Source organism: Hemiscyllium ocellatum, chromosome 2 (assembly GCF_020745735.1).
Source record: "Hemiscyllium ocellatum isolate sHemOce1 chromosome 2, sHemOce1.pat.X.cur, whole genome shotgun sequence".
NCBI lineage: Eukaryota > Metazoa > Chordata > Chondrichthyes > Orectolobiformes > Hemiscylliidae > Hemiscyllium > Hemiscyllium ocellatum.
The window spans coordinates 96,244,519-96,259,322 of record NC_083402.1 but is presented as its reverse complement, the minus strand read 5'-3'; the positions used below and the strand labels follow the sequence as shown (position 1 = coordinate 96,259,322).

Genomic DNA, 14,804 nt, shown 5'->3' with positions numbered 1-14,804 from the left:
TGTCTTCAGTCTTTCTCCATTTAAATAACATTCAGCTCTCCTACACTTCCTGCCAAAGTGAACAAGTTCACATTTTCCACATTATATTCCATCTGCCAATGTTTTGCCCACTCACCTTGTCAATATTACTGAGTAGACTCTGTGTCATTTTTTCCAACTGCCTTTCCACCTATTTTTGCGTCATCTGTACAAATCATATGTTCAATGTCCTCATCTAGACCATGAATACATATTGTAAATAATTGTGGCCTTGGCACTAATCCCTAATCCACCAATTACAGGTTGGCATTCTGAAAATGCCTCTGTATTCCAACTTGCTGTCTTATATTAGTTAATCAATACTCTATCCATACTATATATCTTATTCCTAACATCATGGGGTCTTATCTTATTAAGTAGCCTTATGTGCAGGACATTATTGAATGCCTTTAAGAAATTTAAATATATTAGATTTACTGATTCCTATTTATCCATACTGCTACATTTCCACAAATAATTCTAATAGATTTTACAGGCATGATTTCCCCATCATGAAGCCATGCTAACTCTGCTTGATGAAATTATATATTTCTAAATGTTCTGCTATTCCATACTTTGTAATAAATGTTAATATTTACCATATGATGTTAAGCTAACTGGCATTGCTTTTTTTCTTAAATTCAGTCCATCAAAGTATATGAGAAAAAGTAAGTTCAAGGAGTTGATGTACAGGTCAGCCAAGATCAGACTGAATGACAGAATGGACTTGTGTTACAGAAAGGTCCATTCCTATTGCTATACATGAATGTGAATATTGGATGGAGGATGACACAAATAAGAAGTCTGGTCCCTGGGAAATAAAAGAGGTAGAACATAATGCATCTCTAACTTTCAACCCATATTTTCCAAAATTGCCAGAACGCAGTTCCCTGGGTAGCTGAACACCCAAATTACATTACTGTGCACCTACTGCCCACTTTTAATCTGGCAACGTAGCTCCTGGGACAGCAGAGCTGCTGAGTGATGTCTTAGTGAAACCTATCACAAATAGAAGATATGAACAGTTCTGCTAGAGAGATTGTTTATATAACAATATTTCTGTGTTTTCTCTATTCATAAAAATTTTTACACCATTAGCATTGAGTGAGAAAGAAACATTGATAGTGTTTCAATATGGAAGTCTATATTTCATATCTTAACACCTGCTGATGATATTGGTGGCTGACAGGTTTGTCAGTTTATATGTACTGGTCTTAGTATTTTGCTGCTCACATATGGAATTCCAGATTTGCAATGTGATTTGGCCCTGCAACTGTGAATGCATGTGATGTTTTGAAGGAAGCACTTTTGACAAAGTGTCACAGGGCATACACACCCAAGAAATTTGAGGGCAGTGGGCCTTACGTCATTCTGGTATAGCCTCCATCATAGAGTCATAGAGTTGTACAACATGGAAACAGATCCTTCGGTCCAACTCATCCATGCCAACTAGATATTTTATATTAATCTTAAAAGCCCCGTTTGCCAGCACTTGGCCCATATCCCTCTAAACCCTTCCATTCACATATCTATCCAGATACCTTTTAAATGCTGTAATTACATCAGCCTTCACCACTTCCACTGACAGTTCATTCCGTACACACACCACCCTCTGCATGGAAAATTTGACCCTTAGGTCCTTTTGTAAAATTTTCCCCTCTCACCCTAAACCTATGCCCTCTAGTTCTGGACTGTCCCACTCCATAGAACAGACCTGGTCCATTTACTCTACCCATGCCCCTCATGATTTTATAAATCTCTACAAAGTCGATCCTCAGCCTCTGATGCTTCAGGGAAGACAGACCCAGCCTATTCAGCCTCTCCCTTTAGCTTAAACCCTCCAAACCTGGCAACGTGCTTGTAAATCTTTTCTGAACCCTTTCAAGTTTCACAACATCCTTCCAATAGGGGGTATTTGTTTTGCAAAAAGCATTAACATTAGCTTAATTCCTAATTTTAGTCAGATATTTTTATCCTAGTCCATCATATTAGCAGATATGTATCTAAGGTAATTAGATACATATCTAATTACCTTAAGTGGAGTTAAAATTCAGATCTGCTATGCTGCCAGAGTGATAAACAGGCTCAAAAACGTTACTCTGATTTCTATATTGCTGCAATATTCCTATATTTGATTCTTACAAAAATAGGCTGAATAAGAGCATAAGCTGTTCCATTTTTCATTATAAATAGCAACACTGATTTTGATAACACTCTGACAGAGCTGTAATTTAATTTTGATTTCCCGACAGCACTGCAGTTGGGCAAAGTGAGCACTGACATGACAGAGGTAACATTATATTATATTACACAGAAATTATGTGTACCTTGTAGGGCTTTAAACCATAGGAAAATGCCTCCCACATCATCACACCAAAACTCCAGACATCACTTTTGCTGGAAAACTTGAAGAAATTAATGGATTCTGGTGCATACCACTTTATTGGCCATTTTCCAGTACTTTTAGCCTAAAATGAATTTAAAAGAGAAAACAAATGATTTTATATCAATTAGTGCCCTTGAGAAAATCAGAATGTAGTGTCATAGTATTGACAATTTTTTCTGTGTTGTACTTTGGTATTAGGATTGATCACAGTGCTAATTGTTTTGGGTGTGTATATTTAACACTGCTGTTGCTTAACCTGAGAAAAAGAAAAGGCAGAATTGCATGCTTGCAGACTGGGCTGACCAGAAGCTTAAAATAAAATAATAATTAGCTGTTAAGAGTCATGCTGGTGTTCTTGGTATTCTTGAGTAGAACATATTCCATCCTGTGATCAGATTAATTCTTAACCTAGCCTATCTTCACCAGAAACTCAAGTTGTGTATTCATCTTTACCACAATACTAGAAAAAAACAGTTTTGTTTCCTACATTTGATGCTCTCGTGGTCTTTATCAGTCTCATTTTCATTATAATAACTGTTTTACAATCTGAATTGGGTTAAACACAAAACCATCAAAGGACTTCACTAGGTAGATTCTGAGCTAGGACAAGTAATTAAAGCCATGGTCAAAGGAATAGATTCCAAGTGACTTTTGTAGGTTTGGAGGATTTTTTGAAGACTGCATAAGAAAGTTAAGATTGAGTCAGTTGGTGGTTTGTTATTGAAGTTGGAGTTGTGGGAAGTGGGCATAATGATGAAGCATGGATGCAAAAGAGATCATAGCTGGATTGTGTACTCTCAGATGCAGGTCTTGAGCAAATAGCAAAGTTACAGTGGGACGTAATTGGTGGGATTGCAACCATGAACCCAAAGCATACCTTTGTACACACATACATATATATTAGAATCATAGAATTCATACAGTGTGGAAACAGGCCACTTAGCCCAACATGTCTACATTGTCCCTCCAAAGAGGGTATTCCCCTACCCTATTACTCTACATTTACCACTAACTAACAATTCACCTGACCTGCACATCTTTGGATTGTGGGAGGAAACCTATGCAGGCATGGAGAGAATGTCTAAACTCCACACAGGCAGTTGTCTGTGTCTGGAATCAAACCTGGGTCTCTGGCGCTGTGAGGCGGCAGTGCTAACCACTGAGCCACTGTGTCAGTCGCATATATACATGTAGACATAAATACAGGCATTACATACTTTTAAAAAGACCCAATCCATTACTCAAGTGAGAAACACTTCTGTTTGCAAGTTAAGAATGCTACCTCTGACAATTGTCAAATGATTGCTCCATAATCTGCTATAAATTTCATATTATATCACACATAATATCTGAACTTAAAATCAAAGAAATTAAGAAACAATGATACTTCAAATGGTTGAAATCATAAAATAATATGCACACAACTTACCTTGTAGTAATTCTCCTCAGAGTTTATGGCTTTTGACAAGCCAAAATCACTGATTTTAGCATAATGCTGAGTTACGAGAAGAACATTCCTTGCAGCCAAATCCCTGTGAACATAATTTTTCTCTTCCAAGTACTTCATTCCCATGGACACTTGATGTACTAATTCAACTATATTGGTTATAGTAACATCTCTGAAAATTTAAAACATTATTGAAATCTTATTACAGGAGAAGTTAAAACAAACTAGTTTCGTCATCAATGAGCAACATACATTCCAAGGAATCCAGCTTTTCCTGCATGTGAACATCACACGCTGATTGCTTATTACCAGTTTCTTAATATTTTCTTGTTTTTCTGCTGGCCAACAAATTAAGAGAGATATAAAATGGAATGTGATACTGGAGAAGACACAGGCAATAGAGGTTTTGTGCAGTAATTCTTTTTTCACTAGTTGAGATTGTAAGGCTGGTCAGGAGAGCTTTTGAATCGTTGAGCAAGAAAAGCACAAGAACAGGGATGAGTTTGAAGTAGGAGCTGAGGTAAGCTTGTATGAAAGTGGAAGTGGGCTCAGTGTATGACATAAGCTATTCAACTCTGAGTTGAATAGGAGGTCAGGATAAAAAGCTATCTTTTCTAACACAGCTGAAATAAGCAATGGAATTGATGGAAAGGAACATGCTTGCAGTGGAGCCAAGGACAATTCTTTTTGTGATCCTACTGTTTCAATTATTGTAGTTCACCTAAGACTGGAAATTGAACAAAATATGGCAAAATGTCATTGTAAAAGAGTAGCTGTTAATCCTGTGGCTCATTACCCAAGTCATGGAATGTATAAGAATTTGGTTTCCAAAGTGGAACAGATTCTGGCCTACCAATGAAAACTGTCATTTGTGCTGAACACAGAGTTGAGCCAAAATGTAGACTTGTATTGAAATGCAACATCTGAGCCAATGTTGTATTCTTGAAAAGATATATTTTTTAAAGCTATTAATAGCACTGGTAATCAAGACCCAAAATAATGAGCAGCTGGATTCATAATCAAGTTGCTTGTCCATTCCTACTTTATTACAGTAAGTTAAAGAGGTCTACATCTCTGACAAGAGATTCTCCTCAGGTCTCCTTTAGACAGCTCCTGTAAAAGGGTAAAGCAATGTGAGTTTAGGGCATCAAATAGTAGGATGCCAGTTAAGTAGATTGTCACATGGGGACAGTTCTAGGAAAGTAGGGGATAGGGTGGCCAATGGGTATGGTGCCAAGTAAGTAGGGTGTTGGATGAGTAGAATGTCAGGGTGGAAGTTGGGAAGGGGATCAGGAATGCTTTGAGTGGTTGGAGTGGTTAGGGTATTGGGTCTGGCAAAGGAGTGGTGTTCATATCCCATGGAAGTGGGGATTCCCTTTTTTTTCCTGAGGGGAAGGAGGGTATTCTGCTATTAGGGTGAGGTGGGAGGTCTGGATTGAGCAGTGGGTGGGCTGTGGGAATTGGGTCCAGTGATGAGATAGGGTTATTAGGTCATAGGGACAATGGGCTTTGAGTCTCACAGTCGGGGACTGTCCTGGGTGCAAATGGGGGTGTTGGGTCCAATGGCAGGGGAGAGGGTGTGTTAGATCAGATGGGAGAGGAGAGGTATAGAGACAGAATCTGGAGACTGCTAATGGGTCAGGAGACGTGCAGTTGGGGTTTTGTGGTTGAGAAGTCAGTTTTTTAGTTGGCCAGGGGTTCGGCTATGTAATCTTCCAAATTCTCCAATTTAAATCGATGCTTTTGGAGGGCTTTGAGCACAGGGGAATTGCCTAGAAGAATTTTCAATTTGCTGGGCAATTCCCTTGGCACAGGAGGTAACATATTGGCAAGGATAGAGCATTAGTTGACAAACTGGAAATAGCAAGTGAGAATAAATGGATCTTTTTTCAAATGACAGGCACTCCAGGATGCCAAAGAAGCAGTATTGGGCCAAGGCTATTCACTCAGACATAAGGGAATCAAATGTAACATTTCCATATTTGCTGATGACACAGAATTGTGAGCTGTGAGAGGATGCAAGGAGGCTTTAAGGTGATTTAGATAAATGTAGTGAGTGAACAAACACAACAGATGGAGGACATACTGGAGATCACAGGAGTATTCTATAATTCCCCAATGCTCACTAGAGTTTAGAAGGTTAAGAGGGGATTCAATTGAAACATATCTAAAATATGTAATTCTAACATGGCTGAACGGACTAGATGCGGGGAGGATGTTTCCCTGATTGGAAAGTCTAAAATTGGGGGACACAATCTCAAATAGAGGATACACAATTTACGACTGAGATGAAGAAACTGTCATTCACCGCAAGAATAATGGACCTGAGGAATTCTCTATCATAGAAGGCTGTGGAGGCCAAATCACTGAATATATTCGAGAAAGGGACAAATACATTTTTAGATGTTAAAGGCATCAAGACATGGGAAGAAGAGAAAATATATCAGTAAGACAGAAAATATTTGGTTAGACCTTTTCTGGATTACAGAATTCAATTCTGGTCTCCTTTCTATAGGAAGGATATTTTTAAACTTGAAAGGATGCCGAAAATATTTACAAGAATGTTGTCGAGTTACAGGAGTTGAATTTTAGGGAGATACTAAATAGGCTGAGCGATGGAGATTAAGGGATGACCTAATAGAGGTTTACAAAACTTTAGGGGCATGGAGAGGGTGAATACAAAGGTCCTTTGCTTCAGGCATGGGAATCCAACACTAGAGGGTGTGGGTTTAAGGTGAGAGGGGAAAGATTTAAAAGGGACCTGAAGGGCAATCTTTTCCCACAGAGGGTGGTGTGTGTATGGAAGGAACTGCCAGAGGAAGTGGTGGAGGCTGGTACAATTATAACATTTAAAAGGGCATCTCGATCAGTACATGAATAGGAAAGGTTTAGAGGGATATAGGCCAAAAGCTAGCAAAAAGGACTAGATTGGGTGGCATGGTTGCTCAGTAGTTAGCACTGCTGCCTCACAGTGCCAGGGACTCGGGTTCGATTCAGCCTTGGGTGACTATATATGTGGAGTTTGAACATTTTAACCATGCCTGTGTGGGTTTCCTCTGGGTGGTCTAGTTTCCTCCCACAGTTCACCAAGATGTGCAAGTTAGGTGAATTGGCCAGGCTAATTCGCCCTTAGTGTTCAAGGATGAGTAGGCTAGGTGCATTAGTCAGGGGAAGTGTAGAATAATAGGGGTAGGGGAATAGGTCTGGTTGGAAAACTCTTTATTGGGTTGGTGTGGACTTGTTGGGCTTGATCACATGTTTCCACACTGTAGGGATTTTATGATTAATTTAGGATATCTGATCATCATGGACAAGTTGGACTGAATGGTCCATTTTCGTGCTGCACTACTCTATGACTCTATGAATCCATGCAATTAGCCATGATCATCAGGAATAAGAGATCACAATTTTTTTATCCTGCTCTTAGTTTCTCTGTTTCTACATTTACAAGTGTCTTAAAGGAGGAACAAGAGGTAGCAAGATAGCAAAAGGGAATACCAGAGCTTTGCTGTTTACGTGTGGCGTTTTCTAAATTTGGAAGACAAAACGCAGACTGGATGAGTACTTTGCAAAACACTTACATTCTTTTTATAAAAAATGACTCAGAGCTTCCAGTTGCCTCCCACTTCAAAACACTACCATGTTCCCTAGCCAATATTTCTACCTTGGGCATGCTGCAGTGCTTAAGTGAGGCTCAGTGTAAGCTGAAGAAAAGTATCTCATCTTCCGCTTGGGGACCCTACAGCCCCTCTTGGACTCAGTATTGAATTCAATAACTTTAGGGTCTAAACATCCCCTTCCAGTATTTTACCCACTCCCACACCTCAGGCCCAGCCAACCGATTTTCACATATTTGTGGTTCCCACTATCAGTTTTAGTCCTTTCCTGCCTTACTATCAGCCATTCCTTTGTTTGCATAACTGTCTTTCTTTCTTTCTGGATTTCTTCTCCAACTCTCTGTTTACTCTCTTTCTCTCCCATACCTCGTCAACAGCAGAACTACCTCATTTTCCAAATGAGTATCAGTTCTGCAGAAGATTCACCTGGCTTAAAATTTTTACTCTGTTGTCTTTCCATCGGTGCTGCCAGACCTGTTGAGTTTATCCTGCAATTGCTGTTTTTATTCCAGGGCTTTTTGCCCAAACAGATTAAAACAATATCACATCAATTGTTCGGTAATTGAAATTCAGAACACTGAAAGTGTCATGATTCAATGACCATAGATATCTTGGAGTTTGTGAAATTAGAGGAGATCGTGGCAATAGGGATGGTTCAGACCCTGGAAAACTTTAAAATTGAGATACTGTTTAACTGGAAGCTCATGTGAAAGTGAAAGCCATCATATTCTTTGAGGCTGCTCTGTCATTAGAGAGAGGGAAATGAGTGTGGGGAGGTTAATCCAAGAGTCACTAGTCTTATTTAAGCGACAAGGTTGAAAAGCTGCTTATCTCAGTCTGAATGGCAATTGAACCCATGTTGCTGACATTGTGTGGCATCTCAAACCAGCCATCCAGCTAACTGAGCTAACCAATTCCCATATGGGAAGCAAGGTAGGTCAGCCGCTGATCAGAACATTTTAGGAGTGAAATTTTATGAGAGTAAAGAGATTGGCAGCAGACATTTGAATGATCCCAGGCTTATGAAGGGTAGAAAGGTGTGAGGCTGGCCAGGACCTTGCTGCATGATCAAGGCTGTAGACAGCAAAGGTTTCAGCAATCAGGCAAAGGTATAGGTAAGGGTTTCAGTGATCAGGCAAAGGTATAGATAAGGGTTTCAGTGATCAGGCAAAGGTATAGATAAGGGTTTCAGTGATTAGGCAAAGGTATAGGTAAGGGTTTCAGCGATCTGGACAATTTTATGGTTGTGGAAATAGGTAGTCAAGTAAAGGTGCAGGTGAGTGATTGGAAGTTCATGATCTCAAAATCACAATTGCAACCAGTTTGGCTCAGCCTCTGACAGTTTTCAGTGAAGCTATGGAACAACATTTGTGGCAAAGACTAAAACAGTGGCTTTGACTTTCCTAGTATTTCTTTGGAAGGAATTTATGAGCATCAAGTATTAAGTTTGAAATTTGGAACCAATGTTTTTCAGATTCATATGCATAGTTATACAAATTAACCATGTAAAATTAACCACCATTTTTGTTTGCAAAATGTTGCACTTGAGTATGTGATTTAAAAACTTCATGGCATCAAAAGCGTGGGCATCCATTTGAGTGACTTGCTGAAAATTGAAATATCACAATTTACAAAGAAAAACTGGACCCACTTGTGAGCCTGCAGAAATTTGTTAAGTTGGCCTTGTTCTGCAAGTTCCATCACCAGCATCAAACACTCCCTTTCACAAATCCCTATCATGCGGACGATGTAAGGATTATCAAGTTGATGCATGAACTTTGCTTCCTTCATCAGTTCATCTTTTACTGCAGGATCATCACTCTTCAACACTTTCACTGCTACACTTATGTTTTTCCTGTTGAAACAAATCAAGACACAATGGGATGAATTTTAATTTTTGGCAGAATGTGGGATTGGGATTAGCTTGGGAGCATTAGGGGAGAAGAGCTGACAGGTTCGAAATTGACATCCAATGTCAGTAAATAATGGCATATAATTCAAATAATGAAATGCTGCATTTTTCTTTATGAACATTAAAATATCACTTAAACTAATTTATTACCTATTCAAATAAATAGTTGGATTAAACACAATATGTTTTATTTATTAATTTATTTCAAATAGGAAGCATCTAGAATAAGGTGCTTATTGCAAACCTTTTAGTTAGCTAAAACATAAATATTAACAAGCTGAAGATAGTGCTTATCTTCCACTCTGAAGTTTGCATCAGTGTGTACTATCTAATTCAAAAATACTTACTTCCTCATTTTATAAACTCCTTTCTTCACTGTACCAAAGTTACCAGACCCAAGTTCCTTTTCTTCCAGTGTAAGGCAATCATCTTTCAAATACAGTGTTTTCTCCTGCAGCTCATCGGGGTCAGCATATGGGCTTTCATAGACATTGGTATCCATAGGCATGGCATCTCTTCGAGTACCTGTCACAGGACAGAGGTGTGTTCAGTGCTGACCTTGATTATTAGTTTGGCACAGAAAGCATTACAGAGATTTTCAGAGACAAAGCATTTGAGTGACTTGGCAGCACTAAGCTATAGTACTTACATAACACTCTTTGATCACCTAGAGCGCATACATGCAATGTTTCAATTATTGGATTTTCATCAAACAGTGAAATTTCAAAGGTTAGATAAAAGCACATTGCATGATTGACTGTGATAGTTAATTTCTCCGAGTTCTCTAAATAATTTGCTGTGACTCCAGAAAAAGTGAGGCATCTGTTGGTTTTTAGCTGAAGTTTTGGTGTGCAATCAGGGAAATCTACATTGAGAATTTATTCCAGCATGTGAGTTTAATATTAAGACATACATTGCTGATTTAAGCCACCACCAAATCACCATTTTTTGAGGATAATATTCTCTGTTTTGTAGTTTTAAACTATTTCTCTCGCAAACATAGAGCAATGGCCTGGAGTATGGGTCATTATCAAGGAGGTTTGATGAATTACTGCAGTGCAACCTGTGTGGATGGTACACACTGCTGCCATTCTGTGCTGATAGTGGACAGAGTGAATGGTTAGAGTAATGGTTGGGGTACCAATAATTTTCTGGATGATATTGACCTTTAGTGATTTTGAAGCCACACCCACTCTGGCAAATGGAGAGTATTCCATCACACTCCTGCCTTATACCTTGTAGTGCGTAGGCTTTAGGGAGTCAGGAGCATCAGGATTTCACTGAAGAATTCCCATTCTCTGTTCTGCTTTTGTACCATTTTTATATGGCTATTCCAGGTACGTTTCTGATCATTGGTAATTCTGAAGATGTTGACTGGAGGGATTCAGTGACAGTAATGCCATTGAATATCAAGGGACGATCATCAGATTTTTTTATTGTTTGAGATATTTAATTACTGGGACTTGTGGCATAAATGATGCTTGCCATTATCAGATCAAATGTGTAGGCATGAAACATTATTCATATGTTAATATTTCAAAGATGAAACCAGATAACTTTAAAAGCATTAGGAGGTAGGATCATTTCTACTGGAAAAGCAAGACCTTTGCTGATATGTTTTAACTTGTTAAATGTCAATATCACTGTGCACAACTGAAGGACTGTCAGATTTGGCTGCTCTTGCCTTGCTGTACAAGGTAAGTCAGCCTTGGTCACATCTGGGATAAAAATTTATTTTCTGTATCAGAAAAATAACATCATACAGATTTCCCAGCACTGTGATTTGAAGATTCTTAAGCAAACTGACTGGGGTTACATGTGTTGGATCAGAAAATAGCAAGAGTTATAATGTTGTTAGACAGAAGCATTATTTTCCGACCTGCATTGTTAAATTACATACAGTGCTGCAGACTGCCTTCTGAAAACCTACCATGGTAACCAATGACAAACCAGGCAAGCTGGAAATAAGTGTCTTTACATTTTTTGTAACAGCAATGTGCATGTTTGTTCAGCAGTGAAGATTTCAGTTAATTTTTCTATAGAATAAAAAATTATTTTCAATAATTGAAAATAATTTCATGACTTACCTGCTTCTGCTTCTTTATTGTGTCGATTTGGCCTGATCATGTATGGATTAAGATTTGCTGCACTATAGGAGCGATCAGCTACGCTTGACTTCTAAACAAACACAAAATCAACATTTAAAAATGAGGATATATTTTTATTTAAATATCACTCAAAAGGCAGACATGTTGCCAAAGCTTTTCATCTTGCACTCAACAGGCAGAATGGAAGAATACCAAATTTCAAATGATCATAAAAATTTAGACTACAGGAAAAGCCTTGTCAACATATCTCTCCTTTCAGCAAGAATCAAGTTCTATAATGTCAAGCAATATTTTAATTTAATTATTTGTTAGTGTGAGGCTTATTGTTTGTACACAGTTAACAGAGGCAAAAGAAATCTCAAGACCATTCCACTCTAAGCATGTAAATAAAGCATGCGCCACAATTTTTGTCAGTGCCTCATCTGCCAAATAAGTGTAGGGAACTGAACAAAAGTGTAAGTAGGTTAATAAGAGGTAGAAGAACCAGTGAAAGGTCACCTATACCACAACTTAAAAGAAATACATTCTTGGGCAAAGAATTAGAGTGTAATATAATTTATTCCAAATTCATTCTCCTAATCTGAAGCTTAAAAATCAAAGAATCATATTCAAAATAACATAAGTGGAGAAATTTTGACTGAGACTACGATTGCAATTAAAATCTATCTTGTTGGGTTAGGGATGTCTGTAAAGTACTGCTATTCTACAGTTAGAAATGGATGTCCCTAACTCAAACTCATCCCTGACAATGCTACACTTTTGATCTCAATAAATGTATTTCCCAACAAAACAAAATTCAGCAACTTACATGTTACATGTTCCTTCAACTTTATTCCTATTTAATTCCTGATTACCAAAGTTTCTCTGTTGTTCTAATTCCACTGACATTATCAACCTTTCTCTTTCTTCAACCATTATTCCCATCTCTTTTGAACTCATTATAAGAATTGCCTCACATAAAAAATACAGGGAATTGGACAGGCTGGCAGATGGAATACAGTCTGGGTAAGCGTGAGATTATGCACTTTGGTCAGAAGAAATGGACGCCGACTGTTTTCTAAATGGGAAAAGTATTTGGAAATCTGAAGCACAAAAGGACTAGGAGTCCTAGTTCAGATTGTCTTCAGGTTAACAGTTAGAAAGGCAAATGAAATGTTAGCATTCATTTCAAGAGGGCTAGAATACAAGAGCCAAAATGTACTGCTGAGGCTGCATAAGGCTCTGGTCAGACTGCATTTGAAATACTGTGAGCAATTTTGAGCCCTAGACCTAGAAAAGGATGTGTTGGCACTGCAGCTGGATCCAGAGAAGGTTTACAAAATGATCCTGAGTATGCAAGACCAATTATATGAGAGTCATTGAGGACTCTATACTTGTTGGGATTTTGAAGGATTAGATGGCACTGACACAGTCATCGATGTAGTAGAGGAAAAGGTGGCCAATCCACAGTGTAACTGCAGAAGATGGACTGTTGCATGTCCCCTGACGAAGAGGCAGGTATGGCTGGGGCTCATCCAGGTGCCCATGGTTACCCATTTGGTCTGAAGGAAGTGGGAGAATTCAAAGGAGAAATTGTTGACGATGGGGATCAGTTCAGCCAAGCAAATGGAGAAACACATTGGCCATGATCAAATGACGGATCAGACTTAGAACACAGAACATAGAACATAGAGGAAAGGCTGAGGCACTTGGGGCTGTTTTCATTGGAGAAAAGAAGGTTTAGGGGTGACTTGATAGAGGTGTACAAGATGATTAGGGGTTTAGATAGGGTTGACCATGAGAACAGTTTTCCACGTATGGAGTCAGCTATTACAAGGGGGCATAGCTTTAAATTAAGGGGTGGTAGGTATAGGACAGATGTTAGGGGTAGATTCTTTACTCAGCGAGTCGTGAGTTCATGGCATGCCCTGCCAGTAGCAATGGTGGACTCTCCCTCTTTATGTGCATTTAAACAGGCATTGGATAGGCATATGGAGGATAGTGGGCTAGTGTAGGTTAGGTGGGCTTGGATCGGCGCAACATCGAGGGCCAAAGGGCCTGTATTTTTCTATGTTCTATGTTCTATGTAATACAATGCAGTACAGGCCCTTCAGCCCTCGATGTTGCGCTGACCTGTGAACTAATCTAAGCACATTCCCCCTACGCTACCCCATCATCATCCATATGCTGATCCAAGGACTGTTTAAATACCCCTAATGTGGCTGAGGTAACTACACTGGCAGGCAGGGCATTCCACACCCTTACCATTCTCTGAGTAAAGAACCTGCCTCTGACATCTGTTTAAATCTATCACCCCTCAATTTGCAGCTATGCCCCCTCGTACAAGCCATATCATTACCCTAGGAAAAAGACTCTCACTGTCTACCCTATCTAATCCTCTAATCATCTTGTATTAAATCCCCTCTTAGCCTTTTTCTCTCCAATGAGAAGAGACCCAAGTTCCTCAACCTTTCCTCATAAGACCTTCCCTCCAGATCAGGCAACATCCTGGTAAAGCTCCTCTGCACCTTTTCCAATGCTTCCACATCCTTCCTGTAATGGGGCGACCAGAACTGTACACAATATTCCAAGTGAGGCCACACTAGCATTTTGTACAGTTGCAGCAAGACGTCATGGCTCCAGAACTCAATCCCTCTACCAACAAAACCTAACACACCATATGCCTTTTTAACAGCACTATCAACCTGGGTGGCAACTTTCAGGGACCTTTCATAGACACCATGTACTTGATGACCCAAATGGACTAATTCTGACCCTATATCTTATGGTCTTTCAGTACTAATAGCTATGCATTATTTTTAATCTGGATTTTTAAGTTACAGTGCATACAGCACTTTGATAAAATTCTTTCTGATGGCAACTATAACTTGCTGTTTCACCTCCACGTTCTTGTTAATTCAAGCACAATTAATGGTTCCAATGTCGTCTCTTACACAGAATTGTGCTCTTGTTACTTAATACTACGTGTCCCAACACAATGATTACTTGATCAATGCATGCTCCCACTGTGCATTTGTGGAATTTTAATGATCAAAAAGTCACTGGTTGTGCAATGTGATTCCTAGTATTCCCTGTAAGAATAACTTTCAACAGGGACTGCCAAATCCATCCTAGCATCTGTTTAAACAGTTTTATTTGGTGGAGACATTGCATGGAGACATTGTTAGGCATAGGATCAGTTTTCCACATCTACGGTGTGGAATCATTCAAATGTTTCCATATCTGTAATCACCATTCACACTATGGCTATCTTTACCTTACAATCCAATCATTTTCAGATTGGTTGAAACTGTCTACATCACAATAGTGACAAAAC

General features: G+C 39.0%; 1 protein-coding gene across 3 annotated transcripts in view; it reads right to left on the bottom strand.

Moving 5' to 3' along the window:
- The window catches only part of syk (spleen tyrosine kinase), a 171,375-nt gene that overhangs the window by 11,981 nt on the left and 144,590 nt on the right, over positions 1 to 14,804 (bottom strand). For 2 of the 3 annotated variants that reach the window (XM_060838700.1, XM_060838718.1), the window contains 5 exons: positions 11,468 to 11,558; positions 9,728 to 9,905; positions 9,120 to 9,323; positions 3,834 to 4,023; positions 2,346 to 2,486 (listed from right to left, as the gene is read on the bottom strand). In XM_060838700.1, coding sequence (XP_060694683.1) covers positions 2,346 to 2,486; positions 3,834 to 4,023; positions 9,120 to 9,323; positions 9,728 to 9,905; positions 11,468 to 11,558 — 804 coding nt within the window. The remainder of the gene's footprint in view (positions 1 to 2,345; positions 2,487 to 3,833; positions 4,024 to 9,119; positions 9,324 to 9,727; positions 9,906 to 11,467; positions 11,559 to 14,804) is intronic. The other variant, XM_060838708.1, reaches the window with a different exon arrangement.